The sequence below is a fragment of the Protopterus annectens genome, chromosome 2.part2 (genome assembly GCF_019279795.1).
Source record: "Protopterus annectens isolate FY-2018-M chromosome 2.part2, PAN1.0, whole genome shotgun sequence".
In the NCBI taxonomy this organism is placed as follows: Eukaryota; Metazoa; Chordata; order Ceratodontiformes; family Protopteridae; genus Protopterus; species Protopterus annectens.
Window position 1 is genome coordinate 479354001 of NC_056730.1, and position 17462 is coordinate 479371462.

The following is a 17462-nucleotide window of genomic DNA, read 5'->3' on the forward strand; positions in this document are numbered from 1 at the left end:
CTATCTTTCTTAGTATTTTGCTGATCTGTTCCCTCTTCTATAATCTTCTAACAGTGACAGTTCTTGTCTTAATTGCTTTATCATTTTCTCTGTTCGATACTTCCATGATGGTATTTGATTTCTCCCTTTCCATTCCCTCACTACCCTGTGTTCTTGTGGTAGAACTTTATCAGTTATTAATTTAGCAGCACAGTAGTATATCCTGTTTACTTCTGTTATATCACATGGATCTCTATGGACAGTCCTAATTACTGCATACATTTGTTTTATCAGACTTCTTACTTTTTGGGTTTTATTGACCTTCTGCAGTCTATTTCTCTCATTGATCTTAATATATCTATCCATGTCTATTAAATCAAGCAACTCTTCTCTTAGCTCATTTTCTTCCAAACTTAGGGCACATCCCTTGTTTTCCGTTTCCTGCGAGCATTCTATAGAAAGTTCTATTTCATCTTCCTGTGGCACATTCTCTTCAATTTCATCCTGTGTCATCTGTTGTTCTGTCATATGGGAACTCACTGGCCTATCACTCCTCAACATTGACTGCATCAAAGTTTCCAGAGTTTCCTGTTCCTTTCCTTGCTGTCTAGCTTCAAGTGAACGTTTATACTGGTTTCCTGAGGAAGGCTCCAAAATATCTTGATATGGCACTTGACCATTGTTTCCTGTTCCACAGGTTTCCCCTTAATTTGGATATCCATTGCTCTATCCTGTTATGGTGCTTTCTGCATTTGATTTTCTACACTGAATACTTCTCTTTGCAGCTGCTCCATAACCTCAATTTCTATTTCTTTGACTTCTCTATTACTAATCTCTTTTTCTACCTTTCCTCTTAGTCTTCTTATTTTTTGCATTGTAGAGTTTTCCATATCTGGATTCCTTTGCCTGTATTTCTCTTCAAATATCTTTGGTGCTGCTCTTTTTGTATTGGTTAGTTTTGCTTTCTCCTTTGCATAAATATTACACCATATTAAATCTCTTTTCCTTTCCTATGTCCATATTTCTTCTTCACATGTCTCCTGGTCTTCTTGCTTTTCCTTATTCTGGGGACTCACTCCATCATGCTGTGATGTAGTCTGTGTCAGACCTTCTACATTAAATCCTTCACATCACAGGCACTCCATAACTTTAACTTCTATTTCTTTAACTTCTGCTTTACTAATCTTCTTTTCCACATTACATCTTTGTGATATTATTTTTCTTATTGTGAAATTTTCCATATCTGGATGCTTTTGCCTGTATTTCTCTTCGAATATCTTTGAGACTGCCTTCTCTATATTAGTTAACTTGGCTTTCTCCTTTGCATAAATATTGCACCATATCAAATCTCTCTTTCTTTCCCATGTCCATATTTCTTTTTTATATTTTTCAAATATCTCTAGGTTTTATTTATATTTTCACACTTTCTCAGATGCTTCTCTTTCCAAACAGATCCAAAATGATGCTTCCCATGGTTTTGCAGTTGAGGCTAGTCAAGCTTATGAGTCTATAATTCCCAGGGTTGGCTGATGGTCCCCCTTTGTTCAGAGGGATTACTATTGCTATCCTCCATTCCACTGGAACATAGCCAGTTTGCAGGCTGTGGTTAAACAGGGATCCAAGTAGATCTGCTTGGGTATGTTTTAGGTTGTTTATACACAACCTGGGATGCTGTCTGGTCCCATTAAGGCTGTGTTTTTGGACTTGGAGAGCACAGAGATGACCTGCTCTCTTGTCATAATAGGCTGAGGAATGGTGGCAGGTATACTTTGAAAGATGATTGGTGGGGACAGGGGAATGACGTTTGCTCAAAACCTGTTACCTAGCAGGTTAGCTATTATCTCCACTTGAGTATGGGTGGTACCATCCATAACCAGTTCAGTGCATAGCTGGGTATTGCTTTTTAGATTTCAAACATAGTTAAAGAATGCCTTGGGATTATCCTTAGCTAGGCAGGCTATTTTTTTTTCAGAATTAGCATTGGAGGGTTTGACAAGATCTCTTATTTCTTTGTGTAATTTTGAGAGGGATTTCTTCCTGTGCTGAACCAGTTCCCTTTTGTTCTTGGACATTCGTTTTTTTCTCTTTTTGTATAGCCTGTTTATACTACTTGTCCACCAGGGTGGCTTGTTTTTTCGGCAAAACCTTTTTTTAACCTGGTCAGGTACAGCCAGTTCTATACAACTGCTTAACTGGTTATACAGGGCATTGGTGTACACCTCTGCATAGAATTCCATGTTATCTGTGTTTGAGGGGGCTTTGAAACTTCTTATACCATCGCTTAGTAGGAGGTAATTTGTCTTGGAAAATTTCGTAAACATTTTTGAGCTTGATGGGCTATCTGGCCTTATAATCACATCAAGCAAGACTGATTTATGGTTCAATCTTACCAGGAGGACATCACATGTGAGGGTGCAATGCTCTCCCATGTTAGTGAGTACTATGTCCAGGACATTTGAGCCCCATGTGGATGTGCTGACTAGCTGTTCCAGAGTATTTACATTGACAAAGTCCAAGAACCTCTGAGCCAGCATGTTTGTGGTCGATTATGTTTCCCAGTTAATGGTAGGTTAATTAAAATCACCTGTGAGTAAGGTGTTGGTCTGTATGGCAAGTGAGTCCAGTAAGTCCAGGTATGCAGTATGCTTTTTCTATTTTGTGGTGGGGGACCTATAGCTAGCTATGATGCTATGATGTGGTAGGAAGTTTTGCCTATAGTTAATTGGACATGGAGTAGTTCAGAGAGTCACACCATTTGACCAGTGTTGAGGTGTACTTATCCTTAATAAAGATGGATACACGTGTTCCTTTGGTTCTTTCTCCCTCAGCTTGCCGTCTGAATGTAAGGAAGGTGTTATAGCATTGCATGGCCAGGGTGATTTCCATGGGCTTTAAAACATGTCTCAGTGACTGCACTGATATCAGCATCGTCCAAGGTGAGGAGAGCTTCAAGGGAGTGCAGTTTCTTGTTTAGACTCCTAGCATTAAGCAGCAGTACCTTGAGTTTATCTAAACAGGATTTTATTACATTGGGATGTTGGTTATTTTGACACTGTCTAAAAAGGCACAATAGGGGTGGTTAACGCCTTTGCCAGTATCCAAAGGCCTATAGGAGACAGGTGCAGATCATCTCTGGCAAAGCAGTGTAGCCTGTCAACCATGTCTTCCCAAGCTGACAGATATTGGATCCCCCCTGGACTAACAGCAGAAGCTAAGACAATTGTTGAAGTCAATAATAAATCGTAAGAAACAGAAATTTGTATACATATGCCTGCAAATATGTAAATAATATTTTTACGTTGTGTTACGTAAGGGACCTCTACTATTTTTTTATACGTTCTGTGGGATCTTTTACATCCACCTGAGCTACCATCAACTCCAGCAGATGGGGCCTTGGTTTAATGTCTCACCTGAAGGACAGCACACTCAGGAGTGCAGTACCTCCTTTGTGCTGCAATGCAGTGTCAGCAATCCATCTACCTGGTGTTAGGAAAAAAAAACAGACAAAATTTTACACCAAAGGTGAGTGTGTTACCTATTGCACCTCTGACACTCTGTAGCAAACTCAATGAAAGCACATTTCTTCAATCCTGTCCCATCCACAGAAGTAATGCAATCCCTGAGGATTTTTACATTAGTTGGGCATGGTTAAGGTCCACAAAAATACCAGAATATACCACACAGGGGAGGACAACCCTTAAGTCAGCCACTGTACTAGTTTGCCCACAATATACAGTATACAAAGTACACAATCTAGCACATTGTGAAAATAAGCAACACATTCTTTAAAGGCTAAAATGCCGTTTGCACTGGAATGTTTTAATTGTAGTCTATTTGGTCAGAATGTAGCAAAGTGTACAGAATACTAAACCTTCTTATTAACAGTGAAAACATTTTAAGCTGCACTTGTTTTGTTTCATCGCACAGAAACTGCACAACAGTTCAGAAGTACTTCCACAAACTTTTTTTCCCAATCGGAATCAAAAGTGAAGCAGCCACCTGTCGCTGGTTCTTGTTTAATTGTGTATTATATTAATTTGCAAAAAATATTCTGATTTGTATTATATTAATTTTATTTATCTTGTACAGAACCAGTGAAACAAATACTGCTCTAGTGTCATCACCCTGTCACCTAGATATATGCAAGTGTCTGGTTCTACAGAGGAATAGACAAGCAACAAAAATCAAAGTAGTTTTTTTTTGTAAACTCCCTATGATCTCTAAGCACAAAGTGTTTTATAGGTGATGAGACAGACTAACAAACTGTCAGTGATCATTACATACCTTGATAAGCGCAGGACTGAAACTGCGACCTGTGCAAGTGACCCAGGGTCATGGAGAAAAGTCTGAAACAACTGTTCACCCTATCAGTCAAAAAAATAATAATAATTAAAAAAAAATGCATATGCCGAACCTTTTTGCACACGTCTGAAATGCAGCTTTCAGGTTTTACCTGTTTGATAAAAGGTTGAAGGCAAACTTGCTTCAAAAATCACTTTAAATGAAAATACACAACATTTTGTCACTACGTTTCCTCCATGACATTGCAAAGCTGATAAAAGAAAACAAACTGTAATGTAGCACTTCCAAAATGTGCAGCAGCATTTCAATCTGTGTGCTTCCTTGCTTATGAACGGACATGTTTTTCTTCTTTTCTAACGTGTCAAATCAAAATATTATCACTATTTGTGAAATTAGTCCTACCATTAACTACTGTAATACAGCCCACCTAAACTAAAATACGATCTGATCTGCTCCTTCTAGATGCCCCTTAAAATATTTATATAACTATGTTAGTCCATTTCTTCAGTTTTGCTGTGCAGTCCTATGAAAAACTCATTTATTACGAACTGCAAGCTAGTCGTACAGCATTCTTCTCAAATAACATTGTGTTTTCCCTTACAAATAATTCTTTTACTTTCAGGTCATTTACCAAAATGATGATTACTCATAAAGAATGCAACAACCAAGAAGTACTTCCAAGACTCCATGATAAAAGTGATGGTGCCTACGCAGTGAATGAAGGAATGTGGCACTAAATTTTTAACCTTAAACTCATCACAAAGACGTCAGCAGGGTAGTTATGCCTTAAAGGTATAATATCCCGATCGAAATAAAAAAAAAAAAAAACAAATGCTGTATGATCATGTAACAGAAGATAAATGGAAACACAGTTGGTGCTGTAGAACTTTTCTGTAATTTTCTTTTCACCTACCCGATGGATTTGTACCACAAGATTTCCATGGAAAGAGTAGCAAAAAGAAATGGCCAAGAGATCAAGTTTAGATAATGTTTGTTTGGAGATTGGGTAGCATAGCTTTTTTTGTCCTGAAAGGAAATAAAAAGTTGATCAGACTTTCTGACAGATTTAGTTTTGTCAGAGTAAAATCTAAGATATCTGTGAACATCTGACATCTAAAGAGTTAAAGATTATTTCACCTTTATTCTGAGGAGGGGAAAAAGGTGAGGAGTTTGATGGAATGATTTAAAGAGAGGTCATTAACTGCCTTGGGTATAAATGAACAGTTTGCTATGATGGTTGTCCTGTTTTTATGAAAAATGAGACAAGGATAAGTCATAAGGGCTTGCAGTTCTGAAACCCTTTCTGTTGAGGTAAGTGCTACTAGGCAAGACTGTTTTGCAGGTGCAGAAATTGAGAGGAAGAAGAAGAAGCAGGCTGTAAAGGAGGGAGTGTTAGATTTTCTGGAAAATATTTCAGGTCCCAGGGAGGGAAACAGATCTTCTTGCTGGCCTGATATAAAGAATGCATTTCAAGAACTGTTTATCTAAAAAAAAAAAAAAAAAAAAACGTGCACACAGAGGTGGATCTAAAGGCAGCAAGCAGGCAGGCAGAGACAGCTCAGAAATATGTGTTGGTAGAAAAATATGCCAGCCCTGAGCTGTGCAGCTCACACAAGTAAGAAGGAATGACAGGGACACCCCTGGGATAAAGGTCCCGACTCTTCTTGTGGCACCAGATAGAAAGTCTCTTTCATTTGGAAACAACATTTTCTTGTAGCAGGTTTTCTAGCTTCTTGTAATACCTGTAGCACATGCACAGACAAAAGTTGCCTAAATAGTATCAAACTCCAATCATACAAAGTGTTAGAGTTAAGGTTTTTAGGTTTGGGTGAATGAGGGAGCTCTTGTGTTGTGTGAGCACATCCATTCTGTGAAGTAACCTGTGGTGATTGCCCTGGACCAGATGGAAGAGAGGGGAGAACCAGTGCTGTCTGTGACAAACCAAGGTCATCAGCAAAATTTGTTTTGTCCTTCTTGATTCTGAGCAGGACTTTGCTAATGAGTGGAAGGATAAGGAAGGCATAAAAGATCTACCCCTTCCATGAGAAAGACATGATGTTTGTTTTTCAAGCCTCTGGGCATTGTACCCCACAGAAGAAGAGTCTGAGCTGTCTCTTCACACTGCAGACAGAGATCTATTTGAAGAGTCCCCCCACTGATGGACAGTCTGTAGGAATTCCTCTCAATTCAGCATCCATTCATGAAGGCTTGTATTAGACCTGCTCAAGTAGTCTGTCACAGTATTCCTCTCTGATGGAATGTATACTGTCTGTAGGGAGAGATTGTGCTGAATGGCTTTGTCCAGGCAGATATGATAAATCTGCAGAGGCAATAGGATCTTTTCCCTCTCTGCTTGTTTAGGTACCACATCACAGTGCTGGTGTCAGTCAACACTCAGAAAGGGCCTGGAGTCCAAAGATGATGTAAGGTTTGATGAAGAGCCTAGAAATGTCAGATCTTGGGATGGAAGCAAGATGGACTTTTTGACGTTTTTGGTGAACCTCAGGTGACAAATATGTTCTATGGTGAATAGGAATTCTGCTTCCACACAAGGGAAAATATGAATATCCTGAAGCCTGCAAAGGCAATAACAATAGTAAGGAACTTTGTGAATACCCTTGCTGCAGTAGAAAGACAAAAGGGCAAAGCAGAAAATTCGAAGTGAAACTGTAAGACAGAAAATCCTTAAACATTTCCTGTAATCTGGATGAATTGGGATATACAGATGTTGTGAGTCCTTTATATACAGAGTAACTAAGAATGCCTGGGAAAGGATCATTGGAAAAAGACATTGTAAATATAACATCTTGAATTTTGGAACAATTAACTAGGTATTGAGATTTGACAAATAAAGAATAGGTCTCCAGTTTCCCCTCCTTCCTGCGAACTAGGAAAAATCTTGAACAGAGCTCTTTTGTTGATGATGAAGAACTAACTCTGTAGTCCTCTGATAAAATACCTCTCATAGAATAGGTAAAATTGGGAGTTGTTGGTTTGGTGGAACTGTGGAATACCAGAGTTCGTTGGAGGAAGGAGCCAGAACATCCTGTAACCCCTCCATGATGTTAAGAACCCAACTATTTGAAGTAATCAGTTTCTAAACAGAAAGTAAAAGAGAAAGCCTCTTTAACAGAGAGGTAGAGGGCAGGCCAAGGTGGGAGGGAATTGGAGAAAGGGCAGGCTAAGTTGGGAGGGAATGAAACGGAGGGCAGTCCAAGGTGGGAGGGAATCGGAGAGAGGGCAGGCTGAGGTGGGAGGGAATGAAAGGGAGGGCAGGCTGAGGTGGGAGGGAATGAAAGATAGGGAAGTCTGAGGTGCGACGGAATGGAAGAGAGGGCAGTCTGTGATGGGAGAAAATGAAAGGAAGGGCAGGCTGAGGTGGGAGGGAACGAAAGGAAGGGCAGGCTGAGGTGGGAGGGAATGAGAAGGAGGAGCAGATGTTCACAAATTAGATGGCTTGTCTGGAAAGGAAGACTTAGGTCCCTTAAAGGGATAATTCCTCTGGAATTTAGGGATGGGAGAAAAAAAGGTCTATTTAAAATCTTCCATCTCAGCTGCAGAAGGACCAAATATATTCTCTCTATCTGTGGAGTATCTCACAGTTTGGACTTAACATTCTCTGTGGAATGGATTGTAACCACAACCAGGAATATATTCTCAAAACTTGGCCAATACAGCTACTCTGAAAGATACATCAGCTGCATCATATCTGCATTTAATGGAATGGCTAACCATTCAGAATGCAGAATTCAGAAGGTATGCCAGATTTAGACAGCGGTCTTATTGCCTGAATCTGGCATACCTGACATAGGTTTATTATTTTCTCCTCAGTATAGGTAAAATGTACCTAATCACATCTGCATCTGATAATTGATGGCAGAGAAAGAAAGTGTAGCATAAGCGTGCACCTTCTTTCCATAACTATCCGTGGTCCTGATATGTTGATCATTAGGCAATGCATTTGAAGAAGGCAGCAGCTTGGCAGGATTGTCAGACTTCAGGGCAATTGAATCATGGTCAGATGAAAACATTTTAAAGAGAAATTTATGGGAATTGGGTACTTTGTAAAATGTATCAGTTTTTTGGGGGAGCAGGATGAATTTAGGGCAGCTGTGGCTTCCATATATAAGAAGTCATGATACCTCTTCTCTACATCTGACATACAGTGTTCTGAAATCTGCAGTTATAAAATTCTGAATACATGTAAATATTTGAATGAACTGAGATGGTAATTATTCTTCTATTTGAGCTGCAACAATTTGAAGCCCTTAGCCTCAGAAAAATCAATGTCAAAAGTTATTTCAACGTAATTTTACATATGGGTTCAGAAATGCAGTTTCCACGATTCTAGAATTCAGAGTTATTTAGCTATTCTGTTATTTGGATGCATGATGCATTTCGCTTTTTCATTGTGTTATGAATGATTTGACAGTGATTCACTTTAAATGTAATAAACAGCATAACAATGATCATTTTTATGCACAGGTTCATTGGCATTAAGTTCAAATCCGTTACCTTCGAAGAATCAGTCTTTAGGAACTGCTATTTTAATGACATTACTTCACTGAATACATACTTCAGAAAATGTACGTTTATTGACACCAGCTTTTCTTACACTGGTAAGTATTAGTACATGTCACATATATTTTTGCTATGCATAGGACTGCTTTATTGTAATGTGCTTTATATGCACTATAATTGCTGAATCATTTACAGATGTAATAAAGTACCATCCATTTCAGTGCAGAAAGTTTTATAAGAAATAACCAAAACAAAGGCAGGAAAAGGCTCATTGTGTTTTTATCACATTTTCAGTTAAAATGCAAGGCTCTTGTTATATCAAAAGATTGTGCCAATATAACTACAAGCCAAGTTAGCTTAATTTTGTTCATAAATTTCTTAATGAAGCCAGCAAAGAGATTGATGCCTTTTCTCTAGTACAACAGTAACACGTGACATGTTCAAATATGATAGGACCTGTTTTCCATCTTTCTGTCTCCCCGTTTTTTTACAGGAAACAAAATTTGCCTTTTCATCATTTAGCTTTTCCTGTTAAACTTTGTTAGGAATGTAGAAGAGATATTGCCTCCATTAGGTATTAGGGTTAAACAGTTGTTTTAATCAAAAAGGTAATGTAGGTTGGAGAAGCGTACAGAAGCCTAGGTTTGAATACTAAATTTAGTATTGTTCTTACATCAGCTAACAAGCTAACAGTCCCCTTTGTTATAAAATCACATCACAGAATACTAAACTGTGGAACATTTTTACACACTCACACACACACACACACACACACACACACACACACACACACACACTCACACACACTGCTTGCTGCATTTTTATTTTTACATCCCTCAAATCCCTACACTAGATCAACTTGATGGTGAGTGGCCAACATGGGACAGCACTAAAATGAGATTATACAGTGATCAGATGAAGAAATTGGATCTACCTCCACATTTAATATGATCAAGCTCTAATGCTAATGTTACATTCAAATTATGATATATATATATATATATATATATATATATATATATATATATATATATATATATATATAGGCAGTGGTAGAAGAAATCTCCCGATTAAAGGAAGTCATTCGGTACTGAAAGCTGAATTCAAAAGATTAACCATCATCCCTCATAACCAATGAGGGTGATCCTGGAGAACGGTGATGAGGAAATCTGTGAACTCTTGCAGAGTTGTCCTTACATAGCCTGGCAGATGATATAGAAAGACAAATGTACAACTTGCCAGTTATCAGCAAATGAGCTGTAAAGTCATGCCACAAATCCACAGCATCTAAAGGGATGCAGGACTTATGGACAGAACTCATATGTCCCAGGAGCAGATTCTCTAAGACAGCACAATGATTTAGAGAAAATACACCACAGGGAACCAGGAGAAACAGTATACTGATACCTCCAATAAGCCAGTATCAAAATGTGGCACAGAAGTTTTAAACCACAAAAGATGGGAAGATTTATCAGTGCTTAAGAGCCACATACACAAACATAAGCACACAAACGTGCACACACACACACACACACACACACACACACACGCACACACACACACACACACACACACACACACACACACACACACACACACACACACATGCACACGCACACACATGCACATGACTAAATATAGAGCCAGAGCTAGAGATTATGTTGTCCTGTGCTGTTCGCCAGTCTGGTGCCCCTCAACTTTAAGACATTACTTGACCAAAAAGAAAAAAAGAACCACAGAGCAAAAAAAATTTTTCTTTCATTTTTATACTGTAGTAAGTGGTTTTCTGCAGTTTATACCACATCCAAAGCACTGAAGCATTTCAGCCCTGAGTGTGAATGTAACATCAGCATTCAGTCCTGAATGTTGGTAATGCACTAAAGACCAATCATCTGCTTATTGCTCCCCCTAACACTTTGCACCTAAGACAGCTCCCCCTTTGCCTAACCCTAAGTATGTTTCTGCATAGACACACACACATTAGCCAAACAGTGATTTAGCTGAATGCAGATTTTGCTGCACATTTTGTCGATAGTTGCAATTTTTGACTACAGCATAAGTATTAGTGATTTACTTTGGTTGCAGATGTGCAAGACTGAAATTACTACATATAAATTAGGGTGCATGGGTGCAGAGCACCTACATGGAGGGTATAGAGGCAAAGCACCCATCAAAACAGAATTGTCAAAATGTTTACTGTTAATATCATGTGTGCAGTTGGTTTGTGTAGGAGTTTTTTTTATAAATTGTGAGCTTTCTGGTTTTTCAGTTATAGTTTCCCTGGGACTCCAAAACATTTTCTGCATCACAGCAGCCAAGTTTGAATAAAGAGTAGCTTTGTGCTAGGTTGGGGAGATTCAGAGACTCAATTATTGTGATTACAAAAGGTCAAAAAATGCTACAGCCTGCATAACATACTGACATGGAAACTACAACGTTATTAAAATGGGAAATGCAAATGAAGGTAAACAATATGGCAGTGTGACTTGGAAATGTAAGTATTTTGTGCAACGAGATGCCACCACCAGAGTTGCTGACCATAGTAAAATCATAAAGTTATAACCATGTAGGGGAGTAGTTTGTACTTTTATAAATATGTCTATGCAAAATTTTGTTCTCTCTGATGTTAGTCACAGAGCTACACATTGTTACCCACTACTCCAATGAGCCATCTGCCTGTGTCTAACATACCATGGCCTCCGTTACACAGAAACTGAGGATCACTATGATGTAGATAGAGGCACCATGCAGGAGCTGGTCAAAATGTCTTGGCCTCATATGCAAACTCATGGGATATGTCAAGTATCCATCCCTGTGGACACCAAGGTATTTGTGACTTTTAGAATTTTAGCTACAGGGACAATCCGCCGACCAAAAGGGGATATGATAGTTGTATCCCAGGCATCTACCTCAAGAATACTAGTTTCTTGATATCATGGCCACAGCATGTGGGGCTGCATATGTGGTTTCCATTGTACCAGAAAAGAGAAAAGCAACATAATGGGGACATTTAATGATGCAATACATTTCCTTTATTTTCCTTTCAAAAGCAAACACCTTTATTGACTTATCACTTGTAACATAGGCAAGCTTACATTTATAAAAAAGTAATCAAACCATATTAGCAAGTTCACATTTGCAAACATTATACATCACGTATATTGTTGTATACAATATCATCAAAGCAATATTACATAAATTGTTCAGTTCTTGTCTTCTCTTAAACCTCATTCCTCCTTCAAAACATTTTTCAGCATGTATTGTTTCCACAGTTTCCATTTTTTCTATGTAATTTACTCCTACGCTTTTCTAAAGATCCCACTTCCTGTTCTTTTAACTCTTTTACAATATTCAGTACTTCAGGTATGGTTGGTTTAGACTTTGAGTTCCATTTTCTAGTAACTGCTTATTGGCAGCCACCAGAATTAAACTTAATAAGGCCTTACTATGTATAGGCAATTCAGATCCTGTAACCCAGCTCAAAAAAATAATTTCCTTAGTTACACTGATTTAATCACACAGTATTCCTGACAGAGTACTCTGAAGGGAATTTTTAAAGTCTGCCAACTCATTATACTCAGAGAACATATGCTCCCAGATGCATCTTTTTTCCCCATTATACCTCCAACATTTTCCATCTACTCAAGGAAAAATTATTTGGAGTCTGCTTGGGGTATCAAAGTACCTACGTAAACACATCCAGGCAAAAATCCTAAATCTTCTAGAATTTGTTGCATATTTGGGAGCTCTACATATGTCCTCCCATTGTTTATTTGAGAATTGCTTATATAATCTCACTTCCCAATCTTTTCTGACCTCCTCTGATTGATTCCTATGGTTATCATGCAAAATTTTTCATGTCCAATATTTTACATGTCCTGCCAAGTATCCCATTTTAATAGCAGCTTTTGTTCTAGCTTCAACTAAGCCAGAGCATGTCTTTCAATTACATTCCCCTATCCCACGGGTCTGCAACCTGCGGCTCTAGAGATGCATGTGGCTCTTCCACCCCACTGCAGAGGCTCCCTGTAGCTTTGCATAATGGCGACTCTGCAGCATGACACACACACACACACACACACACACACACACACACACACACACACACACACTCTGACAGCGATCAAGTGACAGATTCTAAATATTGCTCTTAGAAACTTAGAAACTTGGTAGAATAAAACGGTTTCTGTTACCATGCATTCAATGCCACTCTCCTACCTTCGTCGGCAGTTATGCCTGACTGTCACAGGTCTTCTCTCACACAATCTATCCATCTCTTTGGTGGATGTCCTCTTTTCCTCTTGCCTTCTTCCTGTCTGTCTCAAATCTTCTTTACTAGATTGTCTTCTGCTTTTCTGCATATGTGCCTGAACTACCGTAATCTGTTCTCTTTGACCTTCTCTGCAATACTGGCGCTACTTTGGCTTCTGTTCTGATTGTCTCATCATTTAGCAAATGCTCAAAAAAGTGCATAGAAATAGAGCGCTTTTTTGAGGAAATCTAAAAAGATCAAAGAAGAAAAAAAATTTCAGAGGTAACCCCTGCACCCTACACACCCTGCTAATTATATACAAATTCCAAGACCACACAACAGTGGAGTGAGGGTAAGTTCCTAAACCTGCTGTACTATTATCGTGCATGCAAAGCAGCTGTCAGACAAAAAACAAATCTGTAAGAGCATTCACTCTTACAGACTGTATTTGTATATATATAGACACACACACACACACACACACACACACACACACACACACACACACACACACACACACACACACACACTCACACACACACACACACACACACACACACACACACACACACAAACACATACACACACACACACACATACACATACTGACAGAGGGAAGAGCAGTGATGATGATGGGGAGGGTTGGACAACAAACAGGGTATGTTGATGACATGCAAGGAAGAGGAATGCCATGAAGGGGGATTGGATGGAGACCCAGGTGCTGATAATGCTGCCTGGGCTAGACCCAGGAAAAAGAAGTCACTAGCATGACTGACCTCTACACTGAGCCCTGCCTCAGATGACCCCCAAGCAGCTCCAGGAAATGGTGCCTCTCTAATAGCTACACATGGTTCTCTTCAGACAGCCTGCATCAATCCATTGCTCTCACTGTATCATGAACTATGAACCCCTGACAGCATTATCAGAAGGAACTACAGCACTCCTCTCCAAATACAGCACCCCCCACCTGGTGGAGAGACAGACATAGAAGCAGATTTTGAGCTGGTGGGAGATGAATGGGCAGGTTGGTGAAGTGGGCATCACTGCCACACCACAGATACAGCTGTGGATGCCACTGCATAAAATAGTAACCTAAATGGAGAGAAATAAAAAAGGAAACCCATAAAAAATATAACAGAAGGATAGCAAGAACGAGAGAGAGAGAGAGAATACAGATAACGAGAAGCAGAGAGAAAATAAATTACTATCCTGTCTGCCTCAGATGATTAGTCTTATAGCTGTCTACAGGTGGACAGCTACTAGTTATGATTCTGTACTATGGCTGACAAGGTGCCGAATGTCGTGTGTCCCATTTGGGTGACTGTGCAAACACGTGTGCAGCAGCAGAGTACCTTTGGCTTAGTAGTACAACAATGGTAGGATGGAGCTGTTGCCCATAAAAAGCCATGGTGGTTGTGTGCAGGGGTGCCCTGTAGACATGTTGTATGGGACAGTGACAAAAATGTGTCATGTGGACTGGGGCAGTCTTATTATGTATTATTCCAATGTACATGTTATACAAGTAAGTTGTATTAAAGCCAGATAATCATGGTTGGCAACACATGCAGCTGTCAGAATATGGTAAGCACATATCAAAATGTTAGCTGTAATATACTTTGGGATAGAACATTAATGAAGAAATGCCACTGATATGCCATTTATAATAATATTTTTTCACCAAAAAAGTTCTGTGCCATAAAACCAATAAAATATTAATAAATGATCTAAATAACATGTATAAAAAGGTGGAATCCTTGCTGCATATAAATTTTACTTCCTAAAATAGTATGCAACAAATAATTCCTAATTCCTGTACTACACTATGGATTGTTTATATTTCAGTCTGCCATTGTGCCAGCTTCTATGTTGGTCAAACTTTACTTCCATGGAAATTTTAGGTTAGCTAAACATTTAAGTAGTTTGAGATGTAAGAAAAAAACAAGAGTCCATTATACAAACATTTATTACAACATACTGTTCTCTTTTATAGGAATTGATCAGGTGCTGGGTAGTTGTACTTAATCATGTAAACATGGAATTCTTAAACATCTGGAGAGAAAATGGATAGCCTCTCTAGGTGCTTTGTTAAATTCTGGATTAAATAATGAATTTTGGTGACATATAATTAAAAGAATTTTTTATTGCATGCTAAAAGATAAAAACTCTCTCATCAAACTGAACAGATAATATTAATTGCAACAAAGGAAATTTTAAGGTAAAGGTAGCTTCCAAGATCAAGGGTGACCATAATATCTTCTTTAGCTATGTCCAAAACCTGAAAGGCGGTACACTGCAGAGTTCCAAACTGTTGGTAAATGGAACAACATTAATGGAACTGGGAAATATAACAACTCTTCTGTCTGACAAATTCAGCTTCAGTGTTACCCCCTCCCCCCATCCCCAGTCACCACCACCCCAGGAAATACCACCTAGCATAACTCCTCCAATGATTAGTAGGGAGCAAGTCTTAGATGCACTGTCCAAGGCCAAGAATATATCTTTGATGAGACTCAATAATATCCCATGATGCCTTCAAAATAGCCCGAAATGTGACCCGTCAGGGCCACTGGAGTCACTATTCAACCATAGCGTGTGCACAGGCTTCATGTCACATGAATAGAGGACTATTCGTAACCATAAACTAATTCACTTTTAAACTCAGCATGAGTCTGGCATTCCCTTGTGTGCTGAGGCTGTGAGAAATCCAAATGCTGCACAATAAGGAAAGGTATTCTCAGAATCCTTCACTAGAACTTGAGCTGATAAGCCAGGAAAAAGGGAACATGCCATACATCTCAACTGTCCAGATTTTCACAGAATGTCCATATTTTTGACTCATATTTTTGGTCAATTCCTCATAAAATGTTTCATTTTCTGGCAAATTACTGGGATGATCTGTGAATTGATGTCACTAAATAATGACATACATTTGACTTTCAGACATCAAAGCCTTCAGAAAATATATGTTAATACATGTCCTGTTACTCTAGCAACTTTCTAAGTTTATAAGGGCAATATTTAAAATCTGTCACTATTTTTGGGCCTTTGTCCCCCCATTTTGTTAGGTTTTATCCAGATCTCTTAGATTAAGAGGTTGAGAGGTACCGAACATGCATATCATCCGAGTGAGCAGAATCTATCTGTTGAGTGATGTTATATGTTAACAAAGTCATTCTTAAAGGAGATGCACTATTTTTGACAGCCAGTGCAGACTCCAAAATATGCTTCAATATGATCAAAGCAGATGCAAGCAGCAGCTCTAACTGGAGATTTGGGAAGGGGGGGGGGGGCTTCTCCTAAAAGTAACAACTAAAGGACACTATAATAATGAAAATGGAAAAGTGCATGAACAAGTACTGTTAGGTGTTAAAATGGGTATAAATACTTTATGTGGGAAAACTTAAGAAATGAGCACATTTGTACCACTTCTTGGAAAGTTCTTAAAACGTAGGTCACTATAAAGTACAAATCCTACAAACTTTCTGATGCTCTGTAATTTGTAACAGTCTACTGTTAGCACAACTCTGCATGTGGCGATGAGAACAGTTTGCTTAACAGGGAATATAGATGAGATAATGCTTCCCCCATTTGTCCAGATTTAACCTGAAACTATTGACCACCATATAGTCAGCAGTTCTATAGACACAGTTATTCAACAGTGAAATAACTTTTTTGTTTCACACAAAAGAGAAGCTGTACTGTGTATTATCTGCAGACAAATAAAACTGAGGATCATAATTTCTTATGACCTGTTCAAACGCAGTATGAAAATCGCAAACAATACAACTTATAACACAAACTATTAGGCAACTCTGCATTGGAGAACATGGAACAGAAGAATGTAAACAAAAGTAATTCTCTGGTTTCCATTGTCCAAGAAACTCATCAAGCATCTTATCCTAGTCCACAGCAGAAAGGAGCAGTGAGTAGCATTGTCATCTCACAGTAAGAAGTTCTTCAGTTTGTTTTCAGCTGGAGTGCCTTCTGTGCAGAGTCTGCATGTCCCTAGTGTTCACATGGGATTTCTCCAGGTACACCATTTCCCTCTCACCTCCTACAGACATGTGATAGTTGAACTGGTGAATTTAAATTGCCCCTAGGTGAGCAAGAAGTGTGTGTGTGTGTGTGTGTGTGTGTGTGTGTGTGTGTGTGTGTGTGTGTGTGTGTGTGTGTGTGTGTGTGTGTGTGTGTGTGTGTGTGTGTGTGTGTGTGTGTGTGTGTGTGTGTGTGTGTGTGTGTGCGTTTGTACGTATGTGTCTTTGTGTCTGTGTGTCTGTGAGATATAGCAAAAAGGCCTAACAATTGACTTCCCTTCCCTACTTACCTAATAAGCTTCATGTATGGTGGTGGCGATTAGACGAGTTAGAGTTGACTTGTAAGCATGGATGGATGGGATCAATTAAAATAA

At 38.9% G+C, this 17462-nt stretch overlaps 1 protein-coding gene across 1 annotated transcript in view; it reads left to right on the top strand.

Moving 5' to 3' along the window:
* Window positions 1–17462, top strand: part of SV2C (synaptic vesicle glycoprotein 2C) — a 1515246-nt gene that overhangs the window by 1235078 nt on the left and 262706 nt on the right. Inside the window, exon 10 of the mRNA XM_044063964.1 lies at window positions 8767–8900. Coding sequence (XP_043919899.1) covers window positions 8767–8900 — 134 coding nt within the window. The remainder of the gene's footprint in view (window positions 1–8766; window positions 8901–17462) is intronic.